The following is an 18,483-nucleotide window of genomic DNA, read 5'->3' on the forward strand; positions in this document are numbered from 1 at the left end:
TGGACCACATCCTCTCCACACCCTTGTCGCGACCCCCTAGACTTAGGAACATGACAGTGGGTCTTTACCATGGATCCCATGTACTTGAATACCAGGAATACTATTTCAGCGTCTCTCGGGAATTGAAGGGCTTTCCTGTGTGTTGGTTCGTGCTTCCGAACAAAGGGCGTGGCTGGCGGCACTGGCCACGTTCTCAGGAGCTCATTTGTTTTTATCTACAGAGCGTTGCCCAATTGCAGCGTCACACAAAGAACATAAAACGCAAAACGAAAAGCTGAGATAAACCCTCCGTACATGCAGACTGAAGCTTGTCGAAGGAACTCGCCATTTTTAAAACGTGAGATAAACGGTGTCCTCTCCACGCCATCTCTTGTGGTCTTTTGACTCAGTTTTTCGGGCCTTGTTCCATCTCCCCTGTGTAACGACACTTCCTTTGTATACGGTCCTATTATCTGCAGATTAATGTGGGTCCCGCAGATTAATGCCCCCCAACCTCCGCACACGTGCTTCACACACGCACACACACACAAACACGCTGCTCCACTCAAAACATAACCATTACGAGTTCCTGTGACTGAAGCCTCACGGGTATAATGAAAGGTTGTTTTATTCTCTTTAAATGGGTTTGTGATAAACCCATAATAATTTCAGACTCTTCTCTTACTGTACTGAGCTTTTTCTACTCTTTCTCTCTCTCTCTTTCCCACTCAGAGCTTCCTAATGCTGCTCATCTCCTGCTTATGTCACAGAATTAGGACAGACGCCACACAACAATCATCAAAAATGAGCCAAAATACCAAAACAATGCTGCCCAAAAATCTCCCCTCCTCCTCATCATTCGTTCATCCCCCCCCCCCCGTGAATACCCCTGCTCCACTTCCATCTGCTCCAACCCTCCATATCCAAGGATGGTTTTAATGTCCTCTGGTTCCTGCCCCAAGGTGAGGTTCTGGAGAGGTTCACCTTCCAAGTGCCGTGTCTGTTCCGCCTAATTAATCCGGGAATATCGCGGCTGCGAGACCCATCGGGATCAAACGAGTCAGGAGTTTCCTCCGTTCCGCACAGCCACTGCGATTACACGCTATGATGGGGACGCCCTCGTCCGTCTCGCTGCCTCTGGTGAGAGACACGCCGCTGAAATCAGTTTATCTGCGGCGCACACACACACACACGCATACACACACAAAGAAGCCCTTCTGACAAGTCCTATCACGCATTCTGACATTCAGCTTCATCTCGTCCGAAACACAGTCTAATGTGTTTAGAACTAAACAGGGTGAACTGCGCCGATTCATGAAAAGAAACAGATTTTTCATATTTAAAAATATTTAAACAGATCTTTAAACAGCAATGATTCTGTAACGATTTTGATTTCTCTAGTTCTGTCTACGGAAACTACAAGCAATTTGATCTTCAGCATGAAGGCAGACATTAGGATGAACAGCTAAATAAATAACAGCATGAGATATTAAACAGCATCTGTTTCATTTGAGAGCATTCGTTTATAATATCTAGGGCTGGGTATTGCAACAACAGTGTTAATCATTGAAACTTGTGGGCTAAAGCCCTGACCGGGGGGTGCTGAAAAGGGTTTGATTTGCCGCTTTAACCACAGTTAAGCACATTAAATTAGTTTGACGCTGTTTTAGTCTGATTTATTTGAGAGTAAATTCAGATTCCAATTCTGCATTTTATTGTTTTGGCTGTTCACGTCACTCGCTTTAATGTGACCAGTATCCGATTTCAGTGTGAACGGCTCACAATACAGAACTTGCAGAAAAACAAAGACGTCACTGTATTGATGCAGGAAATCAATATCCAGCACGGGGGCAGTGGAGTGTGTTCATGCACTCCAAGTCCTGTCCTTACACTGGCTCATTTCTGTGCACTGACGTCGTTCAAGAGTGGCATAAAAGTTTGATGAATTCTGATTACATTTCATTCTGATCTATGACCGCACAGCAAACTGGCCCAATTAAAAAAAAATGGAATCCATGTATCTTTAAAATGCTGAAAAGAGTGGAAAAATTAATTTCTGCAGTGTGAATGCTGTCTTAAAAATAACTTCTTAGTTTACTTGGAGGGAGTGTTCATACACATATTGCTTGTATGTGTGTGTATGAACTTATGTATATGTGTATACATACATGTGTACACATATACATACGTGTGTGTGTGTATGTATATGTATATATACTACTCACAATAAGTTAGGGATATTGTGAGAGACTTAGTGATGTCATACATACAGTGTTTGTTTCACTTCAGACACTTTTTGGATAGGGAGGCAATTGTGGTTGAGTGATACACACCTCATTTTGTGTTTTCCATGTAATGGTCTTATTGTGTACAGGTTTGCCTTAAATTGGGGCCAATACCAAGAGCATGTTCTTACCTCAGAGACATCATAGAACCATCATCATCCCCCAATTCCATGGATGATAATGCTCCATCACATCGTGGCAGAATTGTCACAGCTCGACTTCAGGAAGCTGGAGTGCCTCGTATGGTCTGGCCATCAATGTCCCCTGACCTGACCAACATAGAGCACATCTGGGACCAGTTGAAGCAGAACTGTATGAAGCACTTGTGGAAGAGTGGAACGCATTGCCTCAGAACAACATCATGAGGGTAGTGAGGAGCATGAGGCATCGCTGTCATTACAGAAAATGGTGGAAACAGTCGCTACTGACATTGTCAATTTTTGTTCTTTGGGGCTATCCCTGTTATTGTCTACATTTTTGTGGTACTAACAAAAATGGTGTTTCTTCTCATACATTATTAGTAATATTAAAGAGAACTTTTACTTATTTCATTAAAATTCAGAGCAAATAGGAAAAGTACCCATGTAAATAACAGTATCTCTAACCTATTGTGAGTAGGTTATAATCCTAGACAATTAGAATGTGAGGAAGCAGCTCACTGATTACAGTAAAAAAAGTGTCTCCATGGCCAGACTGTTGATGCAGACTCTCCTGCTATGCCGCTGTTAGAGGTCTGCTGGCCGATGTACAGCATTAGGCTTCTGGGCCATAAGCCCAGCCCCCCCCCCAACTAACAATGCACAGCACGAACACGTCTACATGCTGCGCATACAAATACTCAAATGCGAGGAATGTCGAACATTCTGTGAAATCCTACAACTGTTAACACACCGCCACCCTATCCTGTCACATCTATACAATCCTGCCTGCCGGTTTGAAGCACTCAGAGTTTCTGTTAATGAATGTGAGAGTACTGATGCACACGTCAGATAATTGTCCTATTCAAAAATCAAAGCATTTATTATCATATGTACAGTTCAAATTAGCTTTACTCTGTGCAATGAAATTCTTGTCCACACAATGCCGAACTTTTAAATATATCAGAAACAGAAGACTGGTATTGTCGTTTTTTTTATTTGCTATGTGGCATCTGACCAGGCGAGAGTCCAGCACATATGACCGGGTTTGGCGACCAAACATGGTTAAAATGTGAGCAGGTTTGGGTTTACGAGGTCATAGTGTCCTCTTACGGTACACACACACACACACACACGCACTTTCCCATGGGAACCGCTCTGGGCCAGGGAGCACAGTCTAAACAGCTGTGTGTGTGTGTGTGTGTGTGTGTGCCAGTGCTTTCACCCATCACAAACACACTTCGGAACAAACACACACACACAAAGGTCGAAGCATTAACAGGCAAACAACAGGACACCCTCAACACACACAGACACACACACACTCTTAGTCATGCACCCCGAGAACCAGGATGGCTGCACACTGTCAGCCGGAGGCAGTTTTAGATGAACACGTGGAATAAAACGTGGCCATATCCTTCACTGCAGCCTGCCAGACCTTTTCACAATAAAAATCAGGCCGTCCCACCCTGTCCTGCCCCACCCCGCCCCGCCCCGCCCCGCCTGCTACCCTACCACACTCTCCAACAACCCTCCGAAATTCCACATCAGGCTACATGGAGCACAGATTCATATAATGTAATTACTTTCGAGTGAGTATTCAGAATAGACACGAAGTGAAGTGTGTGAAGTCACGCGCTTCGGCTATGTGACAAAATATGTGATAAAATCACCACAAACTGTGGATTTAAGACAAATGTGAAAGGCACAAGACAAAACAGCGGAGCAGAAGCTGACGTGCACTTATTTTACAGGCATGTGCATTTCAAGCCACAAACTGATAACATGCACAATCCTTAAAACCCTGGACTCTCTTTAGAAAACAGTGAAATTCCATCATATAAATGACTGAACTGGTGTAGCAACAATACCGATAAATCCAACCAAGCTCCTGAAACCACGATGCTGGTACTGATCAAAAGACAGGAACCTGGTCAATAAAGGTAGTGAAAGTGAAGCGATTGTCATTGTGAAGCACAGCACACGATGCACACAATGAAATGCTTCCTCTGCATTTAACCCATCGCTGCTTAGTGAGCAGTGGGCAACCATGAAAGGCGCCCGGGGAGCAGTGTGTGGGGACGGTGCTTTGCTCAGTGGCACCTTGGCCTGGGATTCGAACCGGCAACCTTCCGCTTCCTTACCCGCTGGACGAGTATGGTTTACAAAAGGTCTTCAGTGCCTGCAATCACAACCAACTCACAACAATGAACAAATGTTCACACCTTAAAACCTCAAGTAATGTAGAACAATGTGGGAAACTGGGCAAGCAGACGTAGACTAGCTGAAACCTCCAGCATGAAATATCTGCAAGTGAGAAACAAATGGCAGGTCGACGTGACAGCCTCCATGGAAGCTTCCCTGACGTTTACCGAAGCACAACTTTTCAGAGTCACAGGTGACTGTACAATAATTAAACTAATTAAACTATAATAGATCCTCCCTATATTTTGAATAGTTCTCCACGAATTAATGAGCATAAAGCACATGAATACAAAAAAAAATGATAATCATCAGCCTTAACATCTATGGTGTAAATGCCATTACAATCCATTTAACCTAGGAATTTACTTCAGCCGGTAAGAACAAATGTGTTCCTGATCAACTGAACATTTGCAAAATAAAGAACTACTTCCATCTCGTTTTCTCCATCTCATTCCTCACTGAGCATGACAAGGATGCACAATCCAAATTGTGCTGAGATATACACAAAATAAAAAAAATCAGATCACCTCAGAACATTTTTACCGTAGTCTGGTTCACATAGACCTATACTAGGTAGCTCTAATTAATTACACATAATCAGTAACCTAATAATAAGCAGCTTATACATTCTCATTCCTCGCCACACTGAGAATGCTGATCTAAAAAAAAAAATAAAATCATGTGAATACAACGTAAGTGCATTGTCATCTGCGAGCCACACGTCAACGCTGAATAGCCCAAATTGTCAATTAAATTGCCTTCATCTGGACATTAGTCACGCTTCTCAGAACAGATTTCAGCCAAAGAATGAAAACTTCTTCACAGTCCTTCCATATTATTCTGTAACTATATTCACTATGGCTTTATTCACCAAAAAAAATCAATGCATGTATTTGCGCATGTGGGTATGGACATTGTAGGTTGGAAATTTTGAGAAGCGCAAAAAAGCTTCTAGAAGTTTACTTTACACAGCATGTGTGCTGTTGATCAGCAAGGTCCTCCTCCCTTCAGTAAGCTTTTAGCACATACTTAACCCAACCCTCTATCGCCATTTCCCCTCAAAAAGTACACACTGCTCCGACCTTCTCCTCTACTGCTTGGTACCCCGCCCCAGCTATCAGTGAGGGTCCTGCCCTGGGAAGTCACACCCTTGCTGAGTGTTTGCCCAGACAAAGCTGACTGCTGTCACACCCGGCCAACGGCCCTCATACCAAACAGAGGCCCAAATGAGTGTGTGTTCTTCAGAGTTTGGGCCAGAGGAAGCTCAGAGGCTTCCTGAGAAAGAGAGCAAGCCGTTTGGTCGTGTTGGGTATGCAGTATGGACAAACTTTGCGACCCGGTGTTGTGGTCCTGTAAGTGACTCGGCTGAAATTCCAGAATCAGGGAAAGCCGCATGGGTAAATGTTTTCTGGGATAGTATTTCACTCCAATTTGGTGTGTGTGTGTGTGTGTGTGTGTGTGTGTGTGTGTGTACTGCATAAGCTGGCCGAAAACCAAAGAAAGATTTCCTAAAGGCCATTTGTACTTTTTCAATTTCCTTCCAAAATGCATGAAAGCTGAGCCGAGGGACAGGTCACAGTACATGTGGACAGTCCTGCCTGTGCTACACTCACCGGTCTGGAACGTTCTAGCCAGTAATAAAGTCAGGTAATGTCATGCCCCCAGTCCCTGAGTCCCACAAAACACACACCCCTCCTCACATGCCCCGTCTTTCAACTGGGTCTTGTGTAGTTGTGTGCACTAAATGTACATTCATAAGGCTGAAATGCTGACTGTTTGAAAAATTGCATAATTAGCAGCTATACATTTATGGCTAATAAAATAAAAAAACAAAATAAAACAAAATAAAAAAATCCATACCTTTCAATCGCCATAGTCGAGTCGCCCTCGTAATGTTGCAGAACAGACAGTCAGCTTGATAACAAAGTGCAAGAGTCATATTCCTACCACAGAACATAACAGACCTCAAGCAACACAGAACCAAAAGATGAGTTTGTGATGTTAAGCATACCAGATACTCATAACATCATCTCAAGTAAATCAAGGAATGCCCGCATATCTAACCAATAAAAAACCCGCAAAATACCTTTCTGCCTACTTCAGCCTGTCACACATGTTAAAAATGCATCTACTACACCAGAAGCCTTCTAAGGCAAACAGGACATAAAATGTTCTTCGCTCAAGTCTGTTTATGGTGCTCTGCTGACTAGTATCTAAATCCAATCTAAGTAAAGGCTCAGTGGCGTCTGAGATGGTTACAGATGTGAAGGGTGAAGAAATATCACTTAGTCGGAGAGGCTCCCAAAGACGGCTCTGACCAGCAGAGGCACGGCCTTCGACACGTCTTCATAGTATAGATCTATCTGCTGTGGACTCATGTAAGATGATGATCATGATGGACCCATGATAAGATCGTGTTTTAGAATGTGTTACCAATGCATCATGTAATGGCAAATGCTTTATTTATTGGCAAGTTGTGGGTTAAAGAAAGATGAAAGTTTTAAAATAAGTCAAGGCTACTTCTTGTAGACCACGCTTCTAAGGTGCAGGTCCAGGCGTCCAGAAACCTTTCCTTCGTGCACTAAACCTCTGACTAAGTGGAAAGTTCACATCAGCTGAAATGTGGACGTGTGAATCATTTCAGAGGCAACCACAAGTTGTATATATAGATTACGGAAGAAAGAGAGGTTCGGCCATTGGGAGAGGCGCGAAAGGAATGAGGCTGCGGGCAGTTCCCTCAGGAACTGGTGCTCTTTTCCCGAAACCGGACCAGTGAACGAAGACGCCGCGTGCGGCTTTGTGTGTGCTTTTATAGCGACCGCTATCGTATTTCCCCACATGAAGCGCACTCGGCAGCCCATGACTGACCTTTGACATGCTGTCATGTTGCAGGAATGCTCTGAGGATATGGGAGAGAGGACAGAAACAGAAGATCAAAAGACCCAATCTTCTAGTGTAAAGCAGTGGATTTTTCTCCACCAAGTGCAGGTTTTAACACTTATATTTTCCCCATATTAGTTGTTTCCACCACGCACAGTCCAAATGCCTACAGATCACACCGGGCCACGCTTGGAGCATATTTCACTTCTGTACTTCGGTTCACACTGATAAAGGTTCATTTTTGCAACTACACATAACCGGTAATCTCGAGTTTTTTATGTGGCAGTGATGGATCGTGAAATAAGCCATGAAGAGGCCAACCCTTAGATGGTAAACCTGGTCTACAGGTGGCAATAAACTTAACAGAACCCACGTCTGGACTTGTAGGTCAAGGGTTAGTGCCTTGCCATGTCATCTCTTTGAACAAAATAGGGAAGGGAACTTAAACACAAAAGACAAGAAACGAGATCATCCTGGAGACACTGCAGCCTTCAGCTTCAGGCTACGGTAAGAATGTGTCGGGGATGGAAGAGAGGATCCGATGATAAATGTCTTTACTGTCAGATTGGGTTCTGCGCTGGAAGGCAAGAGGAACTTTCTGGAAACCAAAAGAAGTCAACAGAAAATAAAATCTCAGTGGCTGGTGTTTTTTTTTTTTTTTTTTAGGAAAGTTATGCATAGGATCCGGAAACGGCTTACAGGTCACAGCTCTGGCAACACCGTTTTTTAAAACAAAGCAGTCGTGACGTGATCTATGCTGTCATTCTAAAGCTTTGGCGCAAGTGTCACCCAACACCATGGTCCAGGACCGAGACCTTCTGCCTGGTACAGTGTTACACCCAATGTAACTAATACAAAAGAGCAATGAGTATAACACGGTCGCCTCCGCCACACCACCGGGCTATTTTAAGAAGACGTGTCTTGTATTATTAGTACTATGTGCTGTTAAATAACATTAAATATCCATAATTTACTGTGATTTATACGGATGCTGCTTGTTGCTGTGTTTTTTTTCCTCTGTTTAAGCAGGTACTGAAGCAGACGGTGTTCGTCCCCATCTTTTTTTCCTCTGTCCCCCGGTCATGTCTGTAGTGAATGCAGCAACTTAAATAAGAAAAATACAAATATTCTAATTTTGTCAGTGAAGGATGACAGCACAGATAGACATACGCACTTTCGTGTGTCAACTGTGTTACTGACTGGCCGGAATTTAAAAAAAAAAGAAAAACACGAGAAGGCTGATGCGCGCACGACGTCAGGCAATAAAATAAGCTCGGGCACTTCCTGTTTCAACTGCAACTTTACAGCATGATCGTGTTGAATCACAGAGCACGGAGACACCAGAGCTTAGGCCTCCGGGGTGTTGTGCAGAGAGCCTGGAACAGCCGCAGAGTTGACATTAGGACAATATATTGGATTGGACATCTCTTACATAACATATATATATATATATATATATATATAAGATTGTTATGCAATCTTCTGAACAAATATTATAAGCAATAACTCAAAATGCAAGGTTAAGATTTCACTTAAGGTATACACACATGGATAACAATGCATGTCAATGCAGAGAACTAACTAACGTCAGGCATGAGTACTATAAACCGAAACAGCTAAGTTTGTTATTCAGTAATCTGCAAGTTCCTACTAATTAACAGCACTGTGGCTTAATGCATGTGGTAGGAGAGCAGGGCCCAAGGGGCATGTCACCTTTCCCTGCATCCTTGCTTGGTAAATGTCACCGGAGGCAGGTGCAGACGGGCTCTTTCTGCATATCCAACAAGAAGGAATCGCCTCATGAATACCAAATACCAAATAGTACATTTAAAGGTACAAAATAAAGGTCTGAAGGGCCAAACTGTATATACACTTCATACAGGGATACCTACTGTCTCAATAGACATCAAGTGTGTTATGAAATGATTTGCTCATCATTCCCTTGCAAGCTTACATTTACGGCATTTATCAGACGCCCTTATCCAGAGAGACTTGGAGTCAGTGTTTACAGGGACAGTCCCCCTGGAGACACTCTGGAAACCAAAGTCACAGGTTAAATGTCTTTCTCAGGGACACAATGGCATTAAGTGGAGTTTGAACCTGTGACTTTGTGGTTCTTCTGGTTCACAGGCGGATGTGTTACCCACCAGGCCACTACCACCCTAATGATTAATGAATTTTTATGACATTGGTCTATAACATTGAGGATTTGAGAGTAAATGTGGGAGTAAATTTGTCCGGCAAACATCAGATATCAGTTTGGCCTGCCTGCAGAGATAAGAAGCTGCGCACTGTGTTGGCATGTGTCTCGGCCCAGTCCCACTGACAGCGTATGCATACACATGTAGCCGTGCCAACTGGGTCAGTGGGACGTATACAGCAGCACCCAGACACACACACATACACACACACACACACACACACACACTCACGTTAAAAAAAAAACCCCACATGAGTCTTTGACGATTTATAAGCCACAGTCTTGCCATCATAAACACACTATAAAAGGTGCGGTTAGCGTGGCTCGCTTATCTTCCCCAGGTTACTGTGAACTGAATCTCGCTCCTCACTTCTCCCAGGGTCAGAAATGAATGGCCGGCTAGTGGGAAGTGCCTCACTTCCCCTGAACGGCCGCACTGTCCATAAAAAGGGCCCGTCTTCCATTTTATACTCACACCTCTGCTCTCTGCCGCAGAGGCGAGAGGGGCCGACCCCACGCGCGTGTTCTCCAGCATCATGTCCAGATCATGTCCCCCACACAACACACACACACACACACAAACAAAAGGAAAAGGGTCGGGCTGCTCCCCGAAATCGCCTCCACAGCGAGGGGCAGCAGCACGTGTCAGGTAGTCCCCATCATTTTTTCCCACGTCCACGACCCGTGCCTGCGTATGTACGCGTTTCTGTGCGGATCTGTGGGATCTCTCCTGGCGCATCTTTTGTCCGCCTCCAGCGTGGATTGCGGCGTACAATGCCCACGCACCCGCCCACCCGCGCCTTTCCGAATTGGGAAATGTAGGTTAATGCGGCCGCCCGGTTCATTCATCGACATGGCGCTGCTAGCGCCGGAGGGAGGTTGGGAGACAGGGGACGAAAACAAGACTATTTCCTCGTCTTAAAAAATTTAATAATAATAACGAAATGAAAAGCTGTAAAAAGGACGCACGGCGGGTCCGGTTCGTGCGATGAGGATGCAACGCCGTCGCGCCGCCGGCGCCTTTGTGAAAGGAAGCATGCAAATCGGCGTGCAGCCCTGGCACCACCCAGCGCGGGCTTTTATCGTCCGGATCCACGCGGGGCCACGACCCTCTGGGTCAGCGGAGACCCCAGCACCCGGCCGAGACCCACCTGCTTGCGTGGTGTCGGTGAGATCGTAGCTCTGGCCCGGGTAATCCCTCAGCTTCCTGCCGCTGATGTTCAACATCCCCGAGCTGGCGGCATCCTCCAACGCGCGGTCCAGGCTCCGGGCGGTGTGGAGCTGGTGCTGATGCTGGCCGGCCCCCGGGGTCCAGTGAGGTCCGTTCGGGTAGTGGTGGCTCTGAAGGGCCGCCATGGCGCCCACGCCTCCCTGACTCGCCGCCATTTTCATAAGTGCAATTATTCTGACAATAATAACAGGGGGCCGCTTCTCCGCCCATGCGCACAGAGCACCGACCGGAGACGACGGGGGAAGACAGGGGAAGGGCCTTCAGGATGGAGGGGAGGGGCGGCGCGTCCGGGGGCCAGCTGCTCGCCTCGCCCTCTCTTTTTTTTACCACAACTCCGTTGTTTTTCAGGTTTCGTCCTTGAGGACGGATCCAGCAGTGTGCTTTTTGTGAGGATTTCTATCACGTTGTGTGTTGTAAAGGACCGTGTCTGCTATTTTAGTCATGCATACCAAATCAACAAGGATGAAAAAAAAATAAAATAATGCGGTTTGAGTTTAATTGACAAATTATGTTTAATTACAATATTTTTTTATATTCCGTGGGCTTTAGTCAGAGAAACATTATTATTATTATTATTCATCTTTTGGGGGGAGGATTTGAAGTTCTACTGGGTGAATCAAACGGTTCTGTCGCTCATCGCACCCCCTGCATCTCAGCAGCCAATCATTCTCCCCCTCGTTTCAGTGTCTTAAAGATGATTGGCTTGAATGAAATCCAGCCCCGCCCGCGGCAAAAAAGGGACACGCCCAGAAACGTCCCGCGAGCCTGAGACTGCCGCACACCGCCACAAACTGTCAATGGGGCGCGTTGCAGCTGGAGAGAACCAGAGCAGGGAGAAAAGCCACCGAACTCAATTATACAGGGGAACAAATTACAACACATTTCGACTTGATACATGTCAATACAATAAACAAGATGGATTTATGCCAGTGATTGTCATTGTGATACAACTGGGTGGTAGTAGCCTAGTGGGTAACACACTCGCCTATGAACCAGAAGACCTGGGTTCGAATCCCACTTACTACCATTGTGTCCCTGAGCAAGACACTTAACCCTAAAATTGCTCCAGGGAGACTGTCCCTGTAACTACTGATTGTAAGTCGCTCTGGATAAGGGCGTCTGATAAATGCTGTAAATGTAAATGTAAATGTAAATGATACACAGGACAGAACACGGTGACACAATGAAATGTGTCCTCTGCTCTTAGCCATCACCCTTAGTGAGCAGTGGGCAGCCATGACAGCAGTGTGTGAGATTTACATTTACATTTATGGCATTTGGCAGACGCCCTTATCCAGAGCGACTTACAACGTGCTTTCAAGTTACCATCGATGAAGAGATCAATTCCGGTTCACTAGGACCCCAACTATGAATACATCTATTTAATTCACTCTGTTGTAGATTCTGTACACAAAGTTCGACAACAAGAAAATTACAATTTAATCTAAATATTCTTTAAAGAGGAAGGTCTTGAGCTGTCGTTTGAAGGTGCTCAGTGACTGAGCTGTTCTGACCTCGAGGGGAAGTTCATTCCACCACCGAGGGGCCAAGATGGAGAAGAGTCTAGATGAATGTTTTCCTTTTACCTTCAGAGAAGGAGGGACCAGGCGAGCAGTACTGGAGGTGTGACCCAATGAATATACAGTAAAGGGAAAATTCTAAATTTATGTGATTGGGTGGTGTCATGCCTACAATAAACAACCGCTGATACCATCTTCTTGCATATTTTTGGTGTCTTAAAGTTGCATTCAGCTATTTTGTTCACTGCAGAATATTACATTTTATTTCCAGTATTGCACAAGTGTATTTGTTTGTTCATTAAAATATAATAAAATGAAAAACGCCCACTGTCTGCTGTTTTTTTATATATCTATCATGGTGGCAGCAGGACAGGGAAGGAGAAATGGAAACAGAGGATTTACTTTAAAATGCACATCAGACAGGACGGGGTACAGACAAAAAATGACCCAAAGTGGACTAGACATAATAGGATTGCTTCATAAACATAAGGACAGATGGATGTGATCAGGAATTATAAATTCCAGACCTGAACATGGAGCTGAAGAACCCCCCCAAGAGTAAATTATTATTTTCAGCAAGATGTACATTTTGCCTCTATGGTGGACAGTGTGCCCACCCCCGTTAAAAAGCAAGGTTTTGTGAATTAGACCTCCATAAGTCAAAACATTTACTGTCACCTATAATCTGTACAATTCGCGTGAAAGGAAAAAAACTCGTTGACCAACGTTGATGAAAAGGCAAGACAAAAACTGATCGGTGAGGCTGCCAAGAGACCTACAGCAACACTGAAGGAGCTGCAGGGATTTCTGGGTCGTAAATCAGCATGGCTTTTTTCTGTTGTAGTAGTGGTTTTAGTCTCATGCCAATCAAGCCCGAACGATTATGACCCAATAAAGGGCTGAAACATTAACACGGAGATACTGTACTTACCTCATGTTTACTTGTGTTCTCCTGACAATCGCCACATGCCTTTTTTATGTTTGTTCCCTGTTATTGGCCATCGTACCTGGTTTTGTTTCTGTTTATTAAAATCCCTTTTCCATGATGACCCGCTTGGACCAAAAACTATATGCGTCTGTCACAGTTGGGTGCTGCTGAGTCCGATAGCAGGGCTCTAATCAAGGAAAGTTGCTGCTGATCAGAGGAAGAGGGGAGCAGGGAGACGAGGTTCCTGCATTAAAGTGGACTCTCTCGTATCTGTTTGGTGTTTCTCAGTTCCTGGCTTAATGCTACACGCGTCATGGTTGGTTGAAGTTGTTTTCCGGTTCCTTTGTTCTTCATAGTAAATCCCTTTTGTGCCAAGATGTCCTTTCTCCTGCGCCTCCTTCCACCGCCAGCCCTTGGTCTTGACAGTATCTGTCCGAACACTGAAGATGAAGAACAATCCCACCCAAGCATAGATCTAAATAATGATATTTTTAAAAAAAAGAACGACTTCCAAAGAAAACAATTATAGTTTTGCAATAGCATCCTGAGCCCAGACCTAAAGCCTGTGCTGGTGTGACCTGAAGAGCGCTGGGACAGTCCCCCCGGAGCAACTTAGGGTTAAGTGTCTTGCTCAGGGACACAATGGTAGTAAGTGGGGTTTGAACCTGGGTCTTCTGGTTCATAGGCGAGTGTGTTACCCACTAGGCTACAACCACCATAGGTCATATATCGGCAGGTCATTTTGTACCAGGCTGAAGCAGCTTTGTTGTAGATTAGATTTTAAAAGTTTTACACACCAGTTTATTGTACTTTTTTTCATTTCCCCTAATTGATTTGTTAGTGTTCAATTGAACTGTACAGGTTAAAGGTTTGAAATGATTTATCACGTAAAGCCTGACATTTTATCAGCGGTGTGTAAAGTCTGTGTGTGTGTGTGTGTGTGTGTTAAGTCGGACCGGGAATATATTTAGTTAAGCGACAGCGCGGGCTATTTTTATCCCGGCCTGGGTCCTGAGTTCTAGCAGCTGTCCAACACGTCAAGATCCCGGCCTGGAGCACCAAGCTGGCGGTTCATCTTCGCGGTCGTTCCCTGGTCGCCTGCCCGTGCTATCGTGGTCATTTCGCGGAGTCTCGGAGAGAATGGCCGACGCCGTGGACAACCCCGAGCCCATGTCCGAGGAGAGGTCTCCCGGGCCGGAGAAAATCGACCTGTCGCTCGGTTGGTGATCTTTAAAACGGCGTCTCTACAGCGTCAGAAGAACATTACATTCCGGTCACGAAACTGCATTTAACACGAGTTAAAATGTGCGAAACCGAGCGTTTCGGCACCAGCTCACAGCGTTTGAACGACAATTGCTGCCTTTAATACTGAATTTCTGTTTCTTTTCCTCACATTCTTGTGAGTCTTTGCTGTGCAGCTATGTCATAAAACAGAGGGGAAGACGTGTGATCACTTCTATTTCCATTTATTCATAGTAGTTATATTAATTTGTATCAGTAATATTTAATATTAACATCAGCATATGCTCATGAATTCGGCTTATGCTGTGTAATGGCTGTGCCTCGCAGCATCCATTAGAGGATTATTTGAACTCATGTTTTTCAGACGAAATCATCAAAATTAACAGAAAAGAGGCAAGAACAGCAAACAGTGGAAACAGTAGGAAGGACAAACGAGCAGCCAACAGACAAAATGTTCTCAAAAAGCTAGACCGAGGCGGGTTTCATTTCGGGCAAGGAGCCTACCCATACCAAGGTAACACCCTGGATCTCAGACGTGGTCGCATGATAGAACGGCGTAACGTTACGTATCCAAGCTGTGAAAGCTTTACAAACACACCGGGTTACAAGAACCTGCACTCTCTTTCTTGAAGGATTCTACAGATCAAGGTACTTGGGACCCCCAGTTCGCAGGTATTATAAAGTGTGGCCGTTCGGCTTCAGAAGAGGGGCAGGCCGAGGAAGAGGAGTGAGTCCACTGAATAGAACGGCACTGAATGAGAAGGTTGAGAACCCCTGGAAAACAGAATGCAACAATCCATACTGCATACAGTTGAAAACATCATGAAAACAACATGAATAGACATGCAACGTATACAACATTTACATAAACATTTTAAGGTGTGTGTGATATTTCTTTGTTTCTTAGGCTGCTGGGCAGTATGGAATGACCAAAGTTTCATTAAGAGGAGCTGCTTATCGGCCCTACTACCGTGGAGGCCGACCAAGGGGTGTGGGAAGGTAAAAACGTTTGAAACCATTGGAAAAATAAAGTTATTAACATAATTAATCGAGAACGTAGCACAGTTTCAACTAAACAGTAACCAATGAGTAACTAGTGAGTAACCAGTAAACGAGTTACTAATACAAAGCTAATGGGTCAACAAGTGAAAACGACACAAAAAAAAAGAGAGTGAGAACTTCTTTGTGTTCGGTTACTCTGAGAGTAATTAGCACTCTGTTTACTGCTACAGAACCTCTTTCTCATCACGAGGACAAAAAACCCCACAGTTCCAGTCCAGGACCAACATAAGAGGAAGGAGGCCTTTCATTCTGAACAGAGACGTGAGTGTACTGACCCACAATGCATTGCACAGAGGGCCAGCTCAGACAAAATCAATTAGATTGAGCATACAGAATATATAACAGTCTTCAAATGATGTGCCTTTCAATTGATTGAGAAACACTTTTGTGAATAGCTGACAATAATTTATGATTAATACAGAACCAGCAGTTTATATACATAAATACGTGATATACGTAAAACTTAAGTTTGGCTGATTTGGTTCAAATTAAGAAAAATCTTCATTTAAAATAAATTGTCATTTATTTGACATTACAGTTCCGTGGTTTCACAGGAAGTAGGCAACTGGAAAGCTACCATAAAGTGAGAAGGTGAGATGAAGATGAGATTTAGTGTTTTTGGAAATGACGGCAAAACATTCAGCAGAGCTCGCTCAGCTGCTCATATTTTTCTTTCCAAAGCTGGAGACAGGCGCCCACTGCTGGCACTGTGTTGACAGTGTCCCTAACCAACGCTGCAGCTAGTCCTGATGCTGGGTGCGTCTGCATATTCCATTCATCCATTCCAATACTTAATTCAGGAACTTTATTAGAACAATGTGCTGTGAGGCAGTGTTGGAACATAGTAAACAGCTACATAAATGAAAATGAATGCATTCAATGCTTCATTGTTGTCAGTTTGATTTAATCCCACATCCATTTTCCAGACAAACAGCCACTGCTGGAAGCTTCTCTGATGCCCCAGGTCCTTCCTCTTCACAACCCAGGGGTATTCCTCTCAGATTCAATTTTAAAGCCACATCTAATCAGGTGAGCACTTCACAAGCTACCATTCAAAGTTTGTTGCAATTAGTCAGGTTACAGCCTTTATCAGACGCCCTTATCCAGAGCATCTTACTATCAGTAGTTACAGGGGCATTCCCCTCTTAATCAGAACACAATGCTAGCAAGTGGGGTTTGAACCTGGGTCTTCTGGCTCATAGGCAAGTGTGTTACCCACTAGGTTACTACCACCCAGAAGCAAATTCTATTTAATTTAAAAATACATATGGGAGCTTTTATTATTATTAAGACAAAAAATTAAAGGCCTTTTCTGAATGGTTCTCCTTTGTTTTGTGATGTGGTTTTTAATGAATGTTTTATGTGCTGTCCCTTCTTTTTAATTCTGAAGACGGGAATGACTTTAAATGACCGGTTCACCAGACTGAGGATCAGAGGACAAGGCCAAAGGTCATGGAGAGGTCATGTGAGAGGCAGAGGAAGAGGAAGAGGACGAGGGGCTGGTCGATCCGTCACTTTGCAGTGAAGATCCAGCTCTCCACAACCTTATGCATATTGCTTATTCCACACAAAATCCCAGTTGTTTACACTGAGATTTATTTTACCACAATCAAAATAAATTTAAGCTAAATTTGTTTAAACATATCTGTATAAAGGTTACAGTAAAAGAAAATGTTGGTTTTTTTTTTTAAGTGACGGGATTGTCATTGTGATACACTGCAACACAGCACATGTGCACACAACGAAATGTGTCCTCTGCTTTTAACCATCAGCCTTGTTGAGCAGTGTGCAGCCATGACAGGCACCTGGGGAGCAGTGTGTGGGGACGGTGCTTTGCTCAGTAGCACCTCAGTGGCAACTTGGTGGATCGGGATTCGAACTGGCAACCTTCTGATTCCGCTTCCTTAACCGTTAGGCCACCACTGCCCCTTATGGGGGTGGCTTTCTTAATACGGAGGCTGCTTCCTTAGAGAAAGTGCACCGCTCCCAGAGGCACTGCAATACTGGGTTGATGCGTGGGGCGGAAGGAGCAAGCCCCTTTGCCGCCTCCCTGTTCTAAAAATCCGCTTAATATGTAGTCCCCCGCTGGGGGACGTATCAGATATTAAACTGCCATGTAGGTGGGTATTAATGTTTACATATATGTGTGTCACACACACACACACACACACACACATGAAAACTTGTTTTATATTCTAGTTTCTTCAAAATAGCCGCCCTTTGCTCTGATTTCTGCTTTGCACACTCTTGGCATTCTCTCGATGAGCTTCAAGAGGTCGTCACCTGAAATGGTTTTCCAACAGTCTTGAAGGAGTTCCCAGAGGTGTTTAGCACTTGTTGGCCCCTTTTACCTTCACTCTGCGGTCCAGCTCACCCCAAACCATCTTGATTGGGTTCAGGTTTGTTAAGTACTTAACTCCACATGTGTTCATTCATAGTTTTGAACGTAATTGTTCATGAAAATAAAGAAAACGCATTGAATGAGAAGGTGTGGCCAAACATTTGGCCTGTACTGTATATATAGACTTTTGTTGATTATGGTTTTCATTTAGCGTGCTGTGCAAGCAGGGTGCCTTATTTTTGTGTTTACCTGTGTAACTGTAATTTAAGAGAAATTAATAAAAAGAGAACGTACCTAAACTACCACTGACGTTTCGGGTTTATTTTCCTTATTTTTGGCTTTTGGCAAGTTGTAATTTTTCTCTCTCTCTCTCTTTTTTTTTTACAAACGTATTCTGGTGAAACCCCCATCCCTCGTCCCTCGTCCCTCGTCTGCACCGACTCCTCGTCCAGGACCGGGGCTCTCCTCGCCCC

At 44.3% G+C, this 18,483-nt stretch overlaps 2 protein-coding genes and 1 pseudogene across 3 annotated transcripts in view; 1 reads left to right on the forward strand and 2 right to left on the reverse strand.

Annotated features, from left to right (window-relative positions):
- The window catches only part of lrch2 (leucine-rich repeats and calponin homology (CH) domain containing 2), a 51,999-nt gene extending 40,824 nt beyond the window's left edge, over nucleotides 1-11,175 (reverse strand). For both annotated transcript variants that reach the window (XM_028983010.1, XM_028983009.1), the window contains exon 1: nucleotides 10,838-11,175. In XM_028983010.1, the coding sequence (XP_028838843.1) occupies nucleotides 10,838-11,078 (241 nt within the window). In that variant the 5' untranslated portion in view covers nucleotides 11,079-11,175. The remainder of the gene's footprint in view (nucleotides 1-10,837) is intronic.
- Nucleotides 11,176-14,377: 3,202 nt separating this feature from the next.
- On the forward strand, nucleotides 14,378-17,281 carry LOC114793015 (UAP56-interacting factor). Its single transcript, XM_028984604.1, has 9 exons — nucleotides 14,378-14,584; nucleotides 14,972-15,121; nucleotides 15,240-15,370; nucleotides 15,515-15,606; nucleotides 15,840-15,930; nucleotides 16,208-16,260; nucleotides 16,351-16,425; nucleotides 16,596-16,698; nucleotides 17,060-17,281. The coding sequence occupies exons 1-9, from the start codon at nucleotides 14,506-14,508 to the stop codon at nucleotides 17,192-17,194; spliced, it is 909 nt and encodes a 302-aa protein (XP_028840437.1). The 5' UTR covers nucleotides 14,378-14,505; the 3' UTR covers nucleotides 17,195-17,281.
- Nucleotides 17,282-17,639: 358 nt separating this feature from the next.
- Nucleotides 17,640-17,813, reverse strand: LOC114793226 (uncharacterized; annotated as a pseudogene).
- Nucleotides 17,814-18,483: the final 670 nt, after the last annotated feature.

This window comes from Denticeps clupeoides, chromosome 6, assembly GCF_900700375.1.
Source record: "Denticeps clupeoides chromosome 6, fDenClu1.1, whole genome shotgun sequence".
Classification (NCBI taxonomy): domain Eukaryota; kingdom Metazoa; phylum Chordata; class Actinopteri; order Clupeiformes; family Denticipitidae; genus Denticeps; species Denticeps clupeoides.